General features: G+C 35.9%; 1 protein-coding gene across 2 annotated transcripts in view; it reads right to left on the bottom strand.

The window, feature by feature from the left end:
* The window catches only part of raptor (regulatory associated protein of MTOR complex 1), a 638,589-nt gene that overhangs the window by 329,256 nt on the left and 292,792 nt on the right, over positions 1-16,541 (bottom strand). For both annotated transcript variants that reach the window (XM_090389485.1, XM_090389491.1), the window contains exon 16: positions 9,041-9,167. In XM_090389485.1, the coding sequence (XP_090245611.1) occupies positions 9,041-9,167 (127 nt within the window). The remainder of the gene's footprint in view (positions 1-9,040; positions 9,168-16,541) is intronic.

Here is a 16,541-nt window from a genome sequence, read left to right as displayed (position 1 = left end):
GTACAGTGTATAAAAGTTAAATAAATTAATTTTATATTATTTTTACACTTATATTTTTTATTTTTTATTATATTTTATATTTTTAAATCGCTGTATTGGATGGTAACTTTGCGCCAGACCACAGATTCCCAACTTGTGTTCCGCAGAACCCTAGGGTTCCACCGATAACATTTGGGGTTCCACAATAAAACTAGTTTTTGAGCTCTAATTAATAGTTTAAAATATGCATGAAAAATTTATTTAAATAAAGTTTCAAAAATTATTAATATTCCATAGGGAGAGGGGACCTGCGCACACTCTACATGGCTCGCATTTGTGGAAAATAAAATCTGGGTTAGTTGAATGGTGGATGAGTGAATCGAACACTTGCATTCGATTCTCCCACCACTAGTTGAGTCATATCCCCTGACGAAATCATCTGTAGTGAGGTGGGGGCGCAACAGTACAGCGTACGAGTGGGCATATCAGTCATAGATTGGTGGTGTTTTGCACTACATCATTTTGTGATGTCTTGTGTACTTTTAATATACAAATAAAGTGGGCGTCATATTAATTTATAATATTACAATTGTATATACTCCAAATTGGATCGTTGTTTGGGATTATCATGGATCGTTGTTTGAGCGAAGGAGTTTTAAAAAAAAGTGTAGCAAGCAGTTCACATGTTTCTAGTGATAAGGAGACTGGTAAAGCAGATACTGACGAAAATACGGATCAAGGCACTAGCATTACTTGTGTAGCAGATGAATCGAGGAAACAGGAAGTGTTGTTTGTCAATACTAAAACATCACTAAGTCATAAAAAACATAAATATGACGAGTCATTTAGTACTTGGATTCACGACCACAGGAAATCCCGAGGTCCCTGATGCGCTATGTATATTATGCAATAAGATCTTATCAAATAGTTCGTTAGCACCAGCTAAATTGTGCAGACATTTTGAAACAAACCATTCAGAATACAAAATTAAAGATGTCGAATTTTTTGAAAGAAAACTTCAGACTCTCTTGACAAAATTAAACATTTTATGTCGAAAACGGATAACAAAAGGGCAACAATGGCTTCCTAGAAAATAAACTACCGTATAGCGTTTGCAGGTCAAGCGCATACAATTTCTGAAACTCTCATAAAACCATGCATCAAAGATGTTGTTCAGTGTATGTTCGATGAGAAATTCTGTCAACAAATTGATAAAATTTCTTTCTCAAATAATACAGTTGCACACAGAATTCATGATATGGCTGAGGATATTGAGCAGGAACTTATTTTAAGTCTTCAGTCATATGATGAGTGAAGTCTTAAAGTCTGAAGTCTCTTTACAATTAGATGAGACAACAGACATTGCAAACCTACCAATTTATTAGTTTTCTTTCGTTATTACTACAATAATTCTATTGAAGAAGACATGTTACTCTGTGAAAACTTACAAACCAATAAAACAGGAGAAATGATATTTAAATGTATCGACGATTTTATGGAGACTTGTGGAATAAGATGGAAGAAATGTGTCGATGTATGTAGCGATGGTGCAAAGTCAATGATAGGACCTGTGAAGGGGACAGTAACATGAATTAAAAACATTGCTAAAACGTGTACGAATAGTCACTGTGTTCTTTAAAGACATGCATTGGTTGTCGAAATATCCCTTCATCTTTAAAATGTATTTCAGATGAAGAAGTGAAAATTATTAACTTTGTGAAAACACAACTTAAAAACAGGATCATTCCAAATTATATGTGAAGATATGGGCAGCCAACATACATCTTTGCTGGTACATACTGAAATTAGATGGCTGTCATGTGGCAGAGTTCTTGTCAGATTGTTTGAATTACGAGAAGAGCTCGACATATTCTTACACAATGACAAATTTCTATTAGCAGATCGCTTTAGAAACGTTTTGTGGTTGAGTCAAATTGCTTATCTGCCAGATAAGCAATTTGATATATGGATATGATATAAGGATATATTCACAAAACTGAAAGATGTTTCTCTCTCCCTTCAAGAAAAAAATGTAAATATTTTCAACACAAAAGATAAATTACGATCATTATTATAAAAGTAACGGCCTCCGTAGCCAAGTGGTCAGGAGCGTGAGTGCAATAGCACACACACTCTTTGAGTAGACCAGGGTTCAAGCCCCTGACTGCTAGATATGGTTGATCTGCCAACCCGCACTGGATCAGCGTGGCAGATTATGGTCCATTTCCCCCAGCATGAATTGTTGAGGAGGCTTCCATCCTGCAGTGGGTTGATAATGGCTGCAGTTTACCTTCACCTTTATTACGAAAGTTGCAATACTGGATCATGGCTGTTGAAAAAAATAATATCGGTCCATTTCCAACTTTAAATGAATTTATCAGCAATCAAACTGTGAAATTGACGAGGAATTCAAAAAGAAATTATTTCTAATCTAAAATCAATAACTGTGCCATTAAATGAATACTTTCCTCTACTAAAAGATGACAATAACTATCGGGTTTTCAATCCTTTCAATATTAAAGAAAAACCAGAGGAACTGTCTATTTCAGAATATCAAAATCTCGTCGACCTGACATCAAACAGCCAAATAAAAGTTAAATTTAATGAAGTTTCATTAAACGAAAAATATCCAAATTTATTCAAAAAGGCAATTCATTGTTTGTTGCCGTTTAGTATCACATATTTGTGTGAAAGCAGATTTTCGCTCTACACTGTGACAAAAACAAAATACAGAAGTAAGTTGGATGCCACTCCTGATATTAGAATTCAGCTGTCCATAATTAAACCAAATTTTGAAAGAAAAGAAGATGTTTAATTCTTCTCATTAATTACCAGTTTGATTAATAATATTTGCTTTTCCATTATTAACCTGTTTTTTTGTTATTTCAATAAATTATTTTTGATTTTTTGATTTGTTGTTTTATTTATAATCAGTAAAAATTGTCAGGGTTCCAAAATTTTTTTATCAAGGTGAAAAGGGTTCCGCAATTAAAATAAGTTGGGAACCGCTGCTCTAGACTGTGGGCCTGGAACGGATTACCCCTAAATACATATATGTCAATGTATGCTAGAATGAACAGATGCTATAATGAACGAGGTTCTAGAACCAATTACGTTCTTTCTAGCATACCAGGCTATATTTCTGTTTTAGACCACAAAGAATATCAGTTATTCTTTGTGCTCTAAAACAGAATATCAATTGCCATCCATATATTTGCGATGTAGATGTAACTAGGGTATCTGGTTGGATGGCAATTTCTACTAGTGTTTTTTACTGGGGAAGGGAGGGGGAGAATATTCAGGTTGAATAAGATTATCCTATTTGATCATGCCAGGTGTGGCTCAATAGCAAAAGAGCCAATAAAAATATCAGATTTGTACAGTACTTCCATGTGCAACTCCAATATTTTATCTAATGCAACTACAAACTGAAAGCGTTGCCCATGTATTTGTAACACACAAGTAACTCCGTATAACTAAGGCATTTTCTTTTTCAGATAAAAATTCAGAAAACCCAAAGTATTCCCATTCACACTATAAAAAGAGACCTTAATCTTTGGTTGTTGTTATTATGCAAATTTCACGACACAAGGGCAACTATGGTCAATATGTGTCTATCAGAGTCACTATATTCATTTTAATGATTTATGGATATATCAAAGTGTATTTATTATTCCAAGATGTTTAATATATATATATATATATATATATATAAAGAGCTCGCTTAGGTTTGTTTTATCACCAAGTATGTGAAAGAGGGTTAGAAGAGCTTGCAAGTTTGCTAATGATCGGAAGGAGGTGGTACGCACGGCTGAATAGGATGGACTTACTGTAAGTTGTATCTGACAGACTGAGCAGGGATCTTCTCTTAGAAGTAAATATTTGTGGGTAAGGAAGGTATGCCCAATGTGCATATATCTTTTTTTATTCTACAGAGTTTATTGCATAGTTGGTCTCTCCAAAGTTGTTTACAAATGGAAGTATATTTCGTACGAAATACGTCCCTATAATCTGTAAATGGGAAAACTGAAAGTTATCTTGAATACTAAGACCTGGATTTTTTACGGCTTGGTCTGCATTATTATTTCCTGGGATACCAACATGGCTGGGAATCCAACAGATATACGCTTGTTTTCTCTTTATGCAAAACTCTGAGTTGTTTTTTAAAATGCTGAATCAAGGAATTTGAGGAATATTTGCTATTCTGTAGAACTGCTACTGCACTAAGGGAGTCAAGTATAGATTAGAGCAGGCAGAAGCTGGTGCTCGGTAATATCATCCAGTGCTAGTTTAATATCATATAATTCTGCTGTGAAAATACTGCTAATATGAGGCAAGAAGACAGATATAGTATATTCCAGTAAAATTACTGCAGCACCTACTGAGTTATTCGATTGTGATCCATCCGTGTAAGTCCGATGACTGTTTCTATTTTCAAAACTGTGTAGTGAATGGAGCTTCTGTATAATGATTGGAGAGATCTCTTTTTTCTTCCTGTTTGTAAGATGTGATATGGACAAAGGCACCGTCGCCATCCAAGGAGGTTCTGAGTTTATATCTACTGCAGAAATGTGCTGGAAATGTATTTCCCAAACTCGAGCTAAGTGTCTGAGATGCAGTCCTACTGGTTATTTTCATTTGGCTTGCAATCATAATTACTCATGCATAGTGGATCATGAATAATGGACCATTTTGGATGTAATGGCTAAATGTGTATTTTTGCCGGATACATGCACAGTAGGTAATGTCGTCGAAGGTGCAGCAGGGGTCCTGATGTATCTGCATATAAGCTGTAAATTGGTGAAGTTCTAAAGGATGCTAGAGCTATGCAGAGAGCATTATGGTAAATGGTATCTAGTCAATGTAACGTGCTCCTTCTTGCTGAAGAATATACAGGAGATCCATAATCCAAACAAGATCTAATCTAGGTTTTATATAATTGTAGTAATGTGTACCTGTCAGCTCCCCAGGCCATTGAAGATACCGTGCGCAAGACGTTAAGTTTTGAGAGGCAGCTAGTTCGAAGTCTTAATATATGCTCATGAAAGTTTAGTTTTCTATCTAATGTTAAACCTAAGAAGGAGAAATTTTGAACAATGGGCAGAGAAATTTTAATTAGGTATAAAACCGGTTCAGGATGAAGACCACGCAATTTACAGAAGTGTATAACAGCTGATTTTTTTTCAGATATCCATTATTTTTAGTCCATGCTTCTATTTTGTTCATGGATAATTGGAGCTGTTGTTCAATTGTATTCATGCTTTGTGATTGAAATGAAATGGAAAGATTATATGCATACATATATATTTCCAGTGAAAGTGGTATAACCTTTGTGATATTGTTCACCCGTAGGGCAAACAGGGTTGCACTTAATCCTGAGCCCTGGGGGACTCCTTCCTGTTGTATATATATTGTAGTTAAACAGCCTTTGTATCGTACCTGAAATGCTCAGTCAGTAATGAATTTTTCTATAGATTGGGGAAGTTGTCCTCTGTATCCTAACTGAAATAGGTCTCATAGGATTCTGAATCTCCATGTTGTGTCAAAAGCTTTTTCAAGATCTAAATTTACCATCACCATATGCTGTTTTCTTATAAACGAGTTTCCAATATTTGTTTCAACTTGACATGTAGATCAAGTGTCGATCTATTTTTCCTAAATCCAAATTGGTGGGGGTGATAAACATTCTCCTTTTCCAGCAACCACATGTCTATTGTGCACCAATCGATAAAGGATTTTCTCTAAGCAGCTGGTCAGTAAAATGGGGCAATAATTATATGTATAGGAAGGATCTTTTCCGGGTTTGGGAAATGCAAGGACAATGCATGCCACCATACGGATGGATACAGGTTGTTCAGAAAAATTCTACTATGTAGAGCTAGCAGGATATCCAGACAATCAGAGTTTAGGTGTTGTATCATAGTATAATAAATGCCATTGGGACCTGGTGCACTATTAGGCAAATTTGTAATAGTTGTAAGCAATTCCTCTTTTATGATTGGTATATTATATGAATGAAATGTAGTCATACAGAAATTCAACTTGCTCCATTCAGCTTGCTCTTTATATTTTTGAAAATCAGTGCTGTAGCTTGTAACTGCTGATGTGGAAGTGAAAGATTCAGCCAGAATTTCTGATATCTTGTCTGATGTAGAAACATCCTGCCCTTTCCAATGGAAGATTGGAGATTATATGCTTAGATATCTTCCACTCAAAATTGGAATTTTTTTCCACACCAAACCAGGACTCAAGTTCCTAGTAAGTGTGGAAGCGAACATGATCCAAGAATTTTTCTTTGCCTTTCACTGAGTTCTCGCTTCAGCTTGGATATTTCCAAAATTCATTCCATTCAGGATTTTGTTTTGTTTTTGCCATTGCACATTCTGCAGCATTCCACCAAGAGTTGTACCATGCCTGTTTTGCCTTACTCATTTGAGGTATTGTTGCTTTTGAAGCTTCTAACAGTTGGTAATTGATATATATATGACAGCATCATCTATTGGCAGGGTTTCTATTAATTGCTTATCCAGCTTGATTAATTGCAATTATTTACTCCATTCGCTTTTTTAATTAAAATTCCATACTGTTCTGGTTTCTTCTGATGGAGTCAATTGTGTCTGTATGGAACATACTATCGGAAAATGATTCAGCAAATTCGGTTGTTGATCATCTAGGAAAGTTTTGATCAAGTTACCTTTACTGTCCATGTGAGAAGATTCCCACAGATGATGGGCATTCATATCCCCCGTGAGGCAATAGGGAGGTTGAAGCTGCATAGAAAGATCATTTAATTCCAATCTGAGGAAAGGAAGATTTGGTGGAAGATAAAGAGATGAAATTGTGATAGAAATTCTGATGGCTATTCTCACTGCTACTGCTTCTAAGTTAGTTTTTAATGTTATTTGCTTAGCTGGTATATTAGTATTCACCAAAATTGTCACTCCTCATTTGGCAGTTCTATTATCATCTCTCTCTCTCTCTCTCTCTCTCTCTCTCTCTCTCTCTCTCTCTCTCTCTCTCTCTCTCTCTCTCTCTCTCTCTCTCTCTCTCTCTCTCTCTCTCTCTCTCTCTCTCTCTCTCTCTCTCTCTCTCTCTCTCTCTCTCTCTCTCTCTCTCTGGAAAAGTGCATAGTTTTGAAATGTGGGTGAAGATTGAGGTGTTATATGAGCCTCCTGAAGGCAAGTGCAGACTGAATAATATCTCTTATTCATCCAATTTTCCATGTAAACGACGACAGTTCCATTGCATAATAATAAGCTGCATTATTTAGGTCTTGAAACTATTTCTTGAAACTATTTATTGAATCTGACTGCGCTTTTGAGTTTTTTTTTATTTATCATATTTGGGTCTGAGTTTCTTTGGAAAATTAGGATGCAGTGTATCAATATCTTCTGAAAGTAGTACGTTCTCTACCTGTTCATCTATATCCATTTCGTTTATGTTTGTTTGTTTGTTTCTGTTTACACTGTTTACTAGATGCTGTTAATTCTGATTTCTGCTTTTGAGGCACAGAAATATCCAGCTCTTTAGCACTGGATGTTTCTTATGAAGTTGTTTTTGTTATTAATATTACTTCACTCCAGTCTATAATTTGATTTAGAGGTATTACCACCTCCATCTGAGTGGCTATAGTCTGCTGTCATTTCACTGCTGAAGCATAGGAACGTGAAGGTTTTGTTGCAAGTATCTGTTTTCTTGCTTCTGGATAAGACAATTTATTTTCTATTTCTGTATTTGTTTTCCTAATATCCACATTTCACATGTCTTCGAAAAAGCAGAGTGATTTCTGTGACAGTTTGCTTGATTGTGTTCTTTCGATCCACAGAGTGGAAAGATGGGATCACTACGACATGTCGCCTGAGAGTGTTCGTATTGCTGACGGTTGTAACACCTTACTGGATTCGGTATATATGGCCGGATTTTGCAATTTAAATACCTGCTTTAACTGAATGGGGAAGAGAAGGATCGTTAAAGGTGAAAATAACTGATCGGGTTGGAGTGAGAATGCCATCTTTCTTCATCGTTATCCTCCTAACACTTATCACTGTTGTTCTGTTAGCTCATGCAGTAACTCTTCCTCTGAAACAGTCAAAAGGACCCATTCGGTAATAACACCTTTTGATGTATTCAGGGAATTATGTGGGGGTAACTTCAACTGGTAGTCCCACAGAAGTCTTTGTTTTTAGCAATTTCTCAGATGTACGACTTAGTGAGGTTTCTACTAATAGATCACCTGAATGTAATTGTTTTATCATTTCTGTAATCCAACCATGGACTCTATAGTCTTCTGAACTAAGAATGGGGATAATTTCCCAAAGGGTTGTATTCATAACAAATGTATCACCAAAAAGAAAGGAACAATAGGATGAAAGCTGTTGATTTTCATTCTTTTAGCCTGAGACATGTTCAAATGTGAGTCATCAGATTTATTGGAGTTAACTTTCTCCAATCTTTTGTTGTTAGTTTGGTCCATTTTAAACTCCTTTTAGTCCTGGTTTCTTTTTCTTTTCACCCAGGTCCAGCCCCGCCACGGGGAGGCAGGAGTAGTGACCAAGCAAGTAAAATAGAAGGTTAGTAAACAGAAAAATCAAGAAAGGTGACTTTCCTTTCTGGAAACTTCTTCCTTATGCTTTAAGAAAGAATACTCTTATTATAAGTAGAATAACGTAAGGAAAAACATCTGAACTCAAAAGGAAAAACTTATCTCTCTAATGTCATCGCAGAAGAAGTCGCAGGGAAGATTGCTTGGCACCCAGGGCCTTAATCTTTGGAATTCACTGATCTGATCATTCAATCCTCTCAGATGTATAAAAATGCCATTCAAATAAATTGAACCACACAGTGCTATAGAAGTAAAACTTTTGAAGTAACTGTAACTCTCTGAAACTCTCAGCATCCCTTACCAATTTACTTAAATATATATATATATATATTAAAACTACAGAATGTTACTATTCAGAAAGAAAACAAGAGTAAATAATTTAAAGAGTTCCATCTCTAACAGTAATATATAATTCTTAAACTTAATAGCATAGTAAAGAGACTTTACAAGTTTTATTACCTGGCATTAATAGGCAAGGTGTTGGAAGTGCCTCCCTCATTTTCTCTTCTTCCATAAACTGATATGCAACAGCAACAAACTGGTTCTCAAAAAGCATCACTAACCACTGAAGAGCAACAACCAATTCCTACCAAAATCAAAACAAAAGGGAATGGTTTAATACCACTGAGCATTTTTTCTTTAAATTTTGTAGCTAGATTAAAGTGAGTAAGTTACACAACTTTTGACATCAAGTGACATGCTTTCAAGAATAAATGTTACAAAGAGCAAGTGTAGGATACAGTGAACCAAGATTCCTAACAATAAAGAAGTCCAAGGGGCAAGCAGGAGTTTCGAATAAACTCTCACTTACTCTTGTTGAGGTTGGAAGTTAAATTTTAAGAGTGATAGGACAAATACTCAAAGAAAACATTTCAAAATTTTCATACCTTAATGGAAAATTTCAAAATGTGTGTCACCTAAAAGCACCTAAATTTTCAGGGAAGTCCAAGTGAAGATGTAAGAAGTGGAATTTTCAAAGACATTTGGAAATTTTTGTAGTTTTCTAGTAAACTTGAATGTTCCATCTCTTTCAAAACCATATGGTTCTATTGACACTTCAGCCAAAGATAAAGCTTACCTGCAGTGCCAGCATCCTATTTTTCTTCCAACAAGTGTAATGATGATCTTGGTAAAACATCTCCCACCATCCCCAGCACACTCCATTCAATGGCTCCTGTGGTTTTCCATCAAAAGGATGTCAGAAAGATTTTGATCAATCTTGATGCTAAGAAAGTTGCAGACCCTGATGCCATTTCTCCACTATTTCTCAAAACCTATGCTTCTGAACTTACTACTGTTTTGTATCACCTTTTTTCACTTTCTTATTCTAAAGGTTTTTCCTTCTGCTTGGAAATTTGCTCATATCCAGCCAGTTCCTAAAAAGGGTGATAAATCCCTCCCATCCAAATATCATCCCATTGCAATTACTTCTACTCTTTCTAAAGTCATGGAGAAATCAATTAATCGCCGCCACAAACTATCGAGAAAACTTGCATTTGATCAATGATTGCCAGTATAGAATCTGTCAATGTCAATCCACTGGTGATATTCTGGCTTAGGTTAAACATCTATTTTGAAGACTAAATGCACAAGGCATAATCTGTTATGGGCTAAAATTAACTATATAATATTGGTGTAAATACACCATAGTTTACACATAAATTTAACTACCTGAGTAGTGTAGAGGCATCATTTGATTTTATCTCATATTGTGGCTACCTTCACAACAAGATACCAGGTATTGCGCTACTTCGAATAAATAACGCTTCTCTAGTAGAGGAGGCTACTGTTATTTATTCTCAGTTGGCACCACCACCCAGACGGCACCATTTCAGAGCTTGTTGGCTCACGCTTATAGGGTACCTGCCTGCCCACCAATGAGTGAGACAACAAGCTCCGAAATGGTGCCATCTGGGTGGCGGTGCCCACTGAGAATAAATAACAGTAGTCTCCTCTAGTATAGAAGTGTTATTTGTTCAAAGTAGTGCAATACCTGTTATCTCATTCTGAAGGTAGCCACAATATGAGATAAAATCAAATGATGCCTCTATACTACTCAGGTAGTTAAATTTATGGGTACACTATGGTGTATTTACACCATTATTATATAGTTAATTTCAACCCATAACACATTATGCCTTGGGCATTTAGTCTTCAAAATATTATCATCTTCTCCATTTGGCATCTCTCATATTGTGGAATTAACTTCACAACCGTGATGGCATGTCTGCATTATCAAGGTACCTGCCCGCACACCGATGAGTGAGCCAACAAGCTCCAAAACAGTGCCCGCTCAGAATAAATAAAAAGTAGTCTCCTCTACTAGAGAAGCATTATTTATTCGAAGTAGGGCAATACCAGGTGTCTTGTTGTGAAGATAGCCACAATATGAGATAAAATCAAACAATGCCTCTACACTACTCAGTGTAGTTAAATTTATGGGTAAACTATGGTGTATTTACGCCAATATTATATAGTTAAACATCTATGGACAAATTCAATGAAAAAGTTTGATGAAGCTCAAGCAGTTGCTCTTGACATTTCAAAGGCTTGTGATTGTGTTTGGCATAAAGGTCTTCTAAATAAGCTTACATCTTATGGAAGTTTTTTGTAATTAGGTGTCCAGTTTTCTCTCTGACCACTCACTGCAGGTGATGCTAGATGGCTCTGTCTTTTAAGTTCTCCACTAATGCTAGTGTTCCCCAAGGTTCAGTTTTTTTCTCCCACTCTTTTCTTCTTGTATATTAATGACCTTCTTCCATTGACCATAAATCCTATCCATAGTTTGCTGATAGCACATTGCATTCCACCTTCCAGTTTGAGCAACCCTGCCCTGCACAGTTTTAACTTCTCGAATATCCGCTACCAATTCTTTAAATGCTGATCTCCAGGTAATTCTCCAGTAGGAGAATTACCTGGAGATCAGCATTTAAGGAATTTGACAAAGATAACTGAGTTGATTTCAATCCTTCTAAAACTCAGTCCTGTCTTATATCTCACAAAAAGGATTCTTCTGCTACTATGCTTATCTTTGATGACACTCTGATTTCTAGACAAGATCATATATCTCTGTTGGGGATTACTCTGACTTCTAATGTCTCTTGGCATAAGCACATTACTTCTAATGTCTTTTCTAATGTCTCTTGGCATAAGCACATTACAAATATTGCTTCCTCTGCATCTAAAAAATTGAGTTTTGTCTTTTTGCTCATGTCGTTAGTTTTCTTACAAAAAGCTGTCCACTCTGTACAAATCACAAATCCGACAGACCAGGGAATACAGCCACTCCCCGACTTATTTTCCTTGAGTATTACAGAAATTCGAGGAGAATTTCTAATACTCAACTTAAAGAAATTAGACTTTAAGTAAGTTTTGGCCAGCCGGTGCAAACTTAAAAAAATAGTGGAAATGTATTTTGTATCCTGCAGGAATAAATGGAAGTATTGTGAAAATATCATAATGTGAACAAAATAACACTGGTTTTTTTTTTTTTTTTTTTTTTTGGTAATTCATTCCAAGACCTCGGAAGTTGAAACTTTCGCTATACTACTAAGCTATTTATCTCTCTAAAAGGTCATTTTTATAATGGAAATTGCACTACACTTTCATCATTATCGTATGTTCCGTTATAAGAATCAATTTTGAACACCTTTGTGATATTTTTCTAAAACATATTTCTGGAGGTCACTACCACATAAAACAATAAAAACAATTTGGACTTTCCGGTTTATTGGGCTTTTCTGTTAGTGCAAAAAAAATACACAGGTAGTAAACTCAATCTTATTGCATTTGTGATAATACCAATAACTGGAATTCTGTGGGTTTTTATATTACAGCATTATGATGAAATGAGTTCCCCTTCACTGACATCTTCTATCATATAAAACACAAATTTTCAGAATCTTCTCTTCATTCCTATTTACTTATTACAATGATGAAGGGAAAGGGACCAACAGAAGATGCAAGTGCTGGCAGTGCTAGGAAACTAAACAAAATTGATTTAGAAATGAAGATTATTAATTAAGAAGTACGAAGCAGGACAAAGTCTGTCATCTATTGCATGGAATTAGGTCTCGCTGCTTCAACAGTGAATACTATTTTAAGGGACAGTGCACATATAAAACGACATGTTAAAGGATCAACGCATTTAAGATCAACAGTGACCACAAAACAACGTTCAGGTGCTATATCGAAGATGGAAAAGCTATTAATAATATGGATTAAAAATCAGATTCAGAAGCGAGTGCCCCTGAATCTAATGGCCATTTAAGCAAGAAGTATTTATGAAGATAACGATAAGTGTGGCAAACCCCAAGCAAAGTTCTTGAGAAGCAACGGGTGGTTTCATCGGTTATAGCATCGCACTGGTTTCCAAAACATTGAAGTATGTGGTGAAGTTGCCGGTGCTGATTCTGCAGCTGCAGAGAAATTTTGTGATGTTGGAAAAAAATCCTTCTTAATCTCCACAGCTCTCAACTTCCACAGCACTGTGCTTATCAGCTGGAATGTTAATTCTGGCAACGATGCTCGAAAGGTAAAACTTGCTGAAGTTATGCATGTCTCCTCACTCTTTTTGTAATTTTACCTGAGCATGAGATAAAAAAATTGAATAAATAATTCTATTTACATGTTTGTTGAACATTTCTTTTTTGCTTCAATCAAATTTGCGAGTGCTGCATAAGCATTTAGGGAAATTCCGACTTAAGTAACGTTCTGCAGAATGCACTTACGTAAATCAGGGAGTGGCTGTATTGTTCTCACATCTGGGGGTGAAAATCCATTCAAAAGAGGGCAGTTAGGTTAATTAATGACTCATCTCTAACAGAGTCTTTCCACTCTCTGTATCACAGACATTCTGGTTCTGCTTTTTCTATAGATACTTCCATGGGCACTGTTCTTCAGAATTGGCCTCTATAACTCTCTCTCTTCCAAAGCAGTCTGAACATATGCCAAAACCAGTCATCACCCTTTTCCTGTCCAACTTCAAACTCACATAACCAACTTTTTTTCTTCCTCATTTATTCATTCAACTTTCGTTTTCTGGAACAACCTTCCTTCATATATATATTTCCTGTAAATTACTATCTACAGAAGTTCAACCAATATCTTCTTTCATCTTCTCAGCCTTGAATCCATGCATGACACACAGTACTAAGTACTATAGGTTCTAATACCTCTCATGTCATTGGGAAAAAAAAAAAAAAAGGAACTCAAAGTTCCTCTTTATTACGAAAAATTCAAGCACATTTTAAAAAAACTATTAATTCATTCTTTTGTAGTTTTCAGTTAAATACAGAATCATGTATAAGGATACACAGTTTTTCGGGTCAAAAAATGTTTTTTCTTTAAACTGTGAATCACTTAATTTTGGAAAAACGTCTCTTAAACAGTTGAAACCATCACTTGCACTATATCCATAACTAACGACAGATTTATATGTAACAGAAGTAAAATATCTATTTTACTTCTACTATGCTACTTTGTGCATGTTGATTTGCAACGTACACAAAGTAGCAAGAGTGCTTGGCTTGGGGGAGAACCAAAGGGGCAATTCTCCTATACACTTGGAGTTGAACTAAAGCCAGTAGTGGATGAAAGGGACTTGAGTGTTACGATACAGTCTGACATGAAGTTCTCAGAGCATTGTAGACAGGTTTCAAGGAAGGCCCGCAGTGTCCTATCGTTGATTTATCGAACATTTGCTAGTAGAGATAAGGAAGTATAATCCCATTATATAAGGCTATTGTAAGGTGACACTTGGAATACTATGTTCAAGTATGAAGAACACACCTAAAGAAAGTCGTTGTGCTTCTTGTAAGGGTCCAAAGATGGGTAACTCGCCTGGTAAGATTGGCAAAAGGGCATCCATATGACGAAAGACTTCGAACATGTGGGTTGAAGAACTTGGAAACTAGGCAAGTTACAGGAGACTTGAAAGGAGAGGCATAAGTAAAATGGACGAAAGTGAAGTTTTCATGGTTATAAATGATTGTAAAACAAGGATCCATAATTTCAAGTTATGTGGGGGGGGGAGATGTTTAGACTGGATTGCAGGAAGTTTTATTTTAGCCATTGAGTTATCAATTACTAGAATAAGTTACCTACATGGGTGGTAGAGACTGACAGTTTGGGAAATTTCAAAAGTCAGCTGGATAATTATCTATGGAAGGAGGGAAATGCATAGGTTGCCTATTTCCTTTTTTCTTATTAAATATTTATTTATTTTTAAATTCTCTTATTATTATTATTATTATTATTATTTTATTTATTTATTTTTAATCTTTATTTATTTTATTTTATTTATTTATTTAATTTTTTTTTTTTTTGGCTGGTGCAGCATAAGCCATAGGCTTCCTTCCTTCCACCATGTGGCCATTGCTAATATTAATACTAAAAGAGTTTGAAGTTATTTGATTTCTCCATTACTTTAGAAAGAGTAGAAGTAAGTGCAATGGGACATAATTGTATTGGGAGGGATTTGTCACCATTTTAGGAGCTGGCTGGATATAAGCAAATTTCCAAGCAGAAGGGAAAGCACCTTTGGAATAAGAAAGAGAAAAATGGTGACACAGAACAGGAGTAAGTTCAGGAGCACAGATTTTGAGAACAAGTGAAGAACTGCCATCAGGACCTGGAGCTTTCTTAGCATCAAAATTGCTCAAAATCCTACTGACCTCCTTTTGACAGAAGATCACAGGAAGCATTGAATGGAGTGATCTGGGAATTGTAGGAGCTGGTTTGCCAAGATCCTCAATAAATGAGTTGGAAGAATTTTTTTTTTTTTTTTTTTTTTTTTTAAATTAGCTGTAAAGCAGCTCTGGGGATTTCCCCCAACTCAGCATCAGGCAACGTGAATGAATACAAAACTCTGTAAAGGCCAGATCTACGTAGGTTAGTGCGTGTTTGCGTAGTATTAGTGTGGGGTTGTGTTGTTCATCTGGCCTCTTAGCTTAGGGTGCTTGTGTTTCACACAAAAACTTTTAGTTTACCATCTAGTGGCACAAGGAGATGGGCAGGGCAGTAGGGAGTATGAAAGTATTGGTGGGGCGAACCCTGTGGTAGCCAAAGCTACAGGCAGGGAGAATCCAGTAAAAAAAAAAAAAAATTGAGTACTCCAATATAGAGTTACTATGTTGGAGCACCTGTATGTGCTCTATCCAACACTGGTGAAAGAGAAAACCCTGTTGGTCAGTGTCAGTATCCCACATCCAGCATGGTATCTGCTTGGATAGATGGATGGGAGCTATTGCCATCTGCCCATCATCCATCTGGGGGGGGGGAAGATTTTAACCACTTATAATCCTCATTCACTCTCTGCTCTGATTCTTGTTTAATAATTTTTTCTTACATTTTATACTGTTATTTTGCTTTTTTTCTTACATTTTCTGTTAGGTTATAAAAATTTTTCCCCCCAACCCACACATCCATCTTCTTTCTCACACCAAGGGTAATGCAATGGTGCGTAGTGTACTTACTATACTAAATATCTAATAATTAAAATTAAGTGGATAAAGACTAAGGGTTAATAAATACTTATATTAATCAATATGTGGTTTGCACCCTTTCACACTCACAGACATACTCCCATTTATTCTGTTGGCATTTGTCTCATTTACTCAGTTCTTTCTTACTGCACTGCTTAATTGCTCGAGTATTAGATGTTGAAGTTCCCGGGCACTTCAACTTACTAATACTTTTCAGTTAAAGTGCAGCCCCGGCTGCAGAACTTCCGAGCCACGGGAGTGCAATGTGTATGTACTGTTGTTAGTATATAGTTGAGATTGTGTTAGTATTTCTAATAAATATATTGTTAACTATGTATTCTTGCGGCCAATTTCATTCATTCCTTCACTCACTCCCATTTACCATAAAACTCATTCACTCTCTCTCTCTCTTGCTGGGTCACACTACCTCACCAAAACTAACATTTATTCTCTTTTACCACAATTCCTATTTCACT

This window comes from Mastigoproctus giganteus, chromosome 2 (genome assembly GCF_048544385.1).
Source record: "Mastigoproctus giganteus isolate SK-2022 chromosome 2, ASM4854438v1, whole genome shotgun sequence".
Lineage (NCBI taxonomy): Eukaryota > Metazoa > Arthropoda > Arachnida > Uropygi > Thelyphonidae > Mastigoproctus > Mastigoproctus giganteus.
This window is presented reverse-complemented; position numbering and strand designations above follow the sequence as displayed.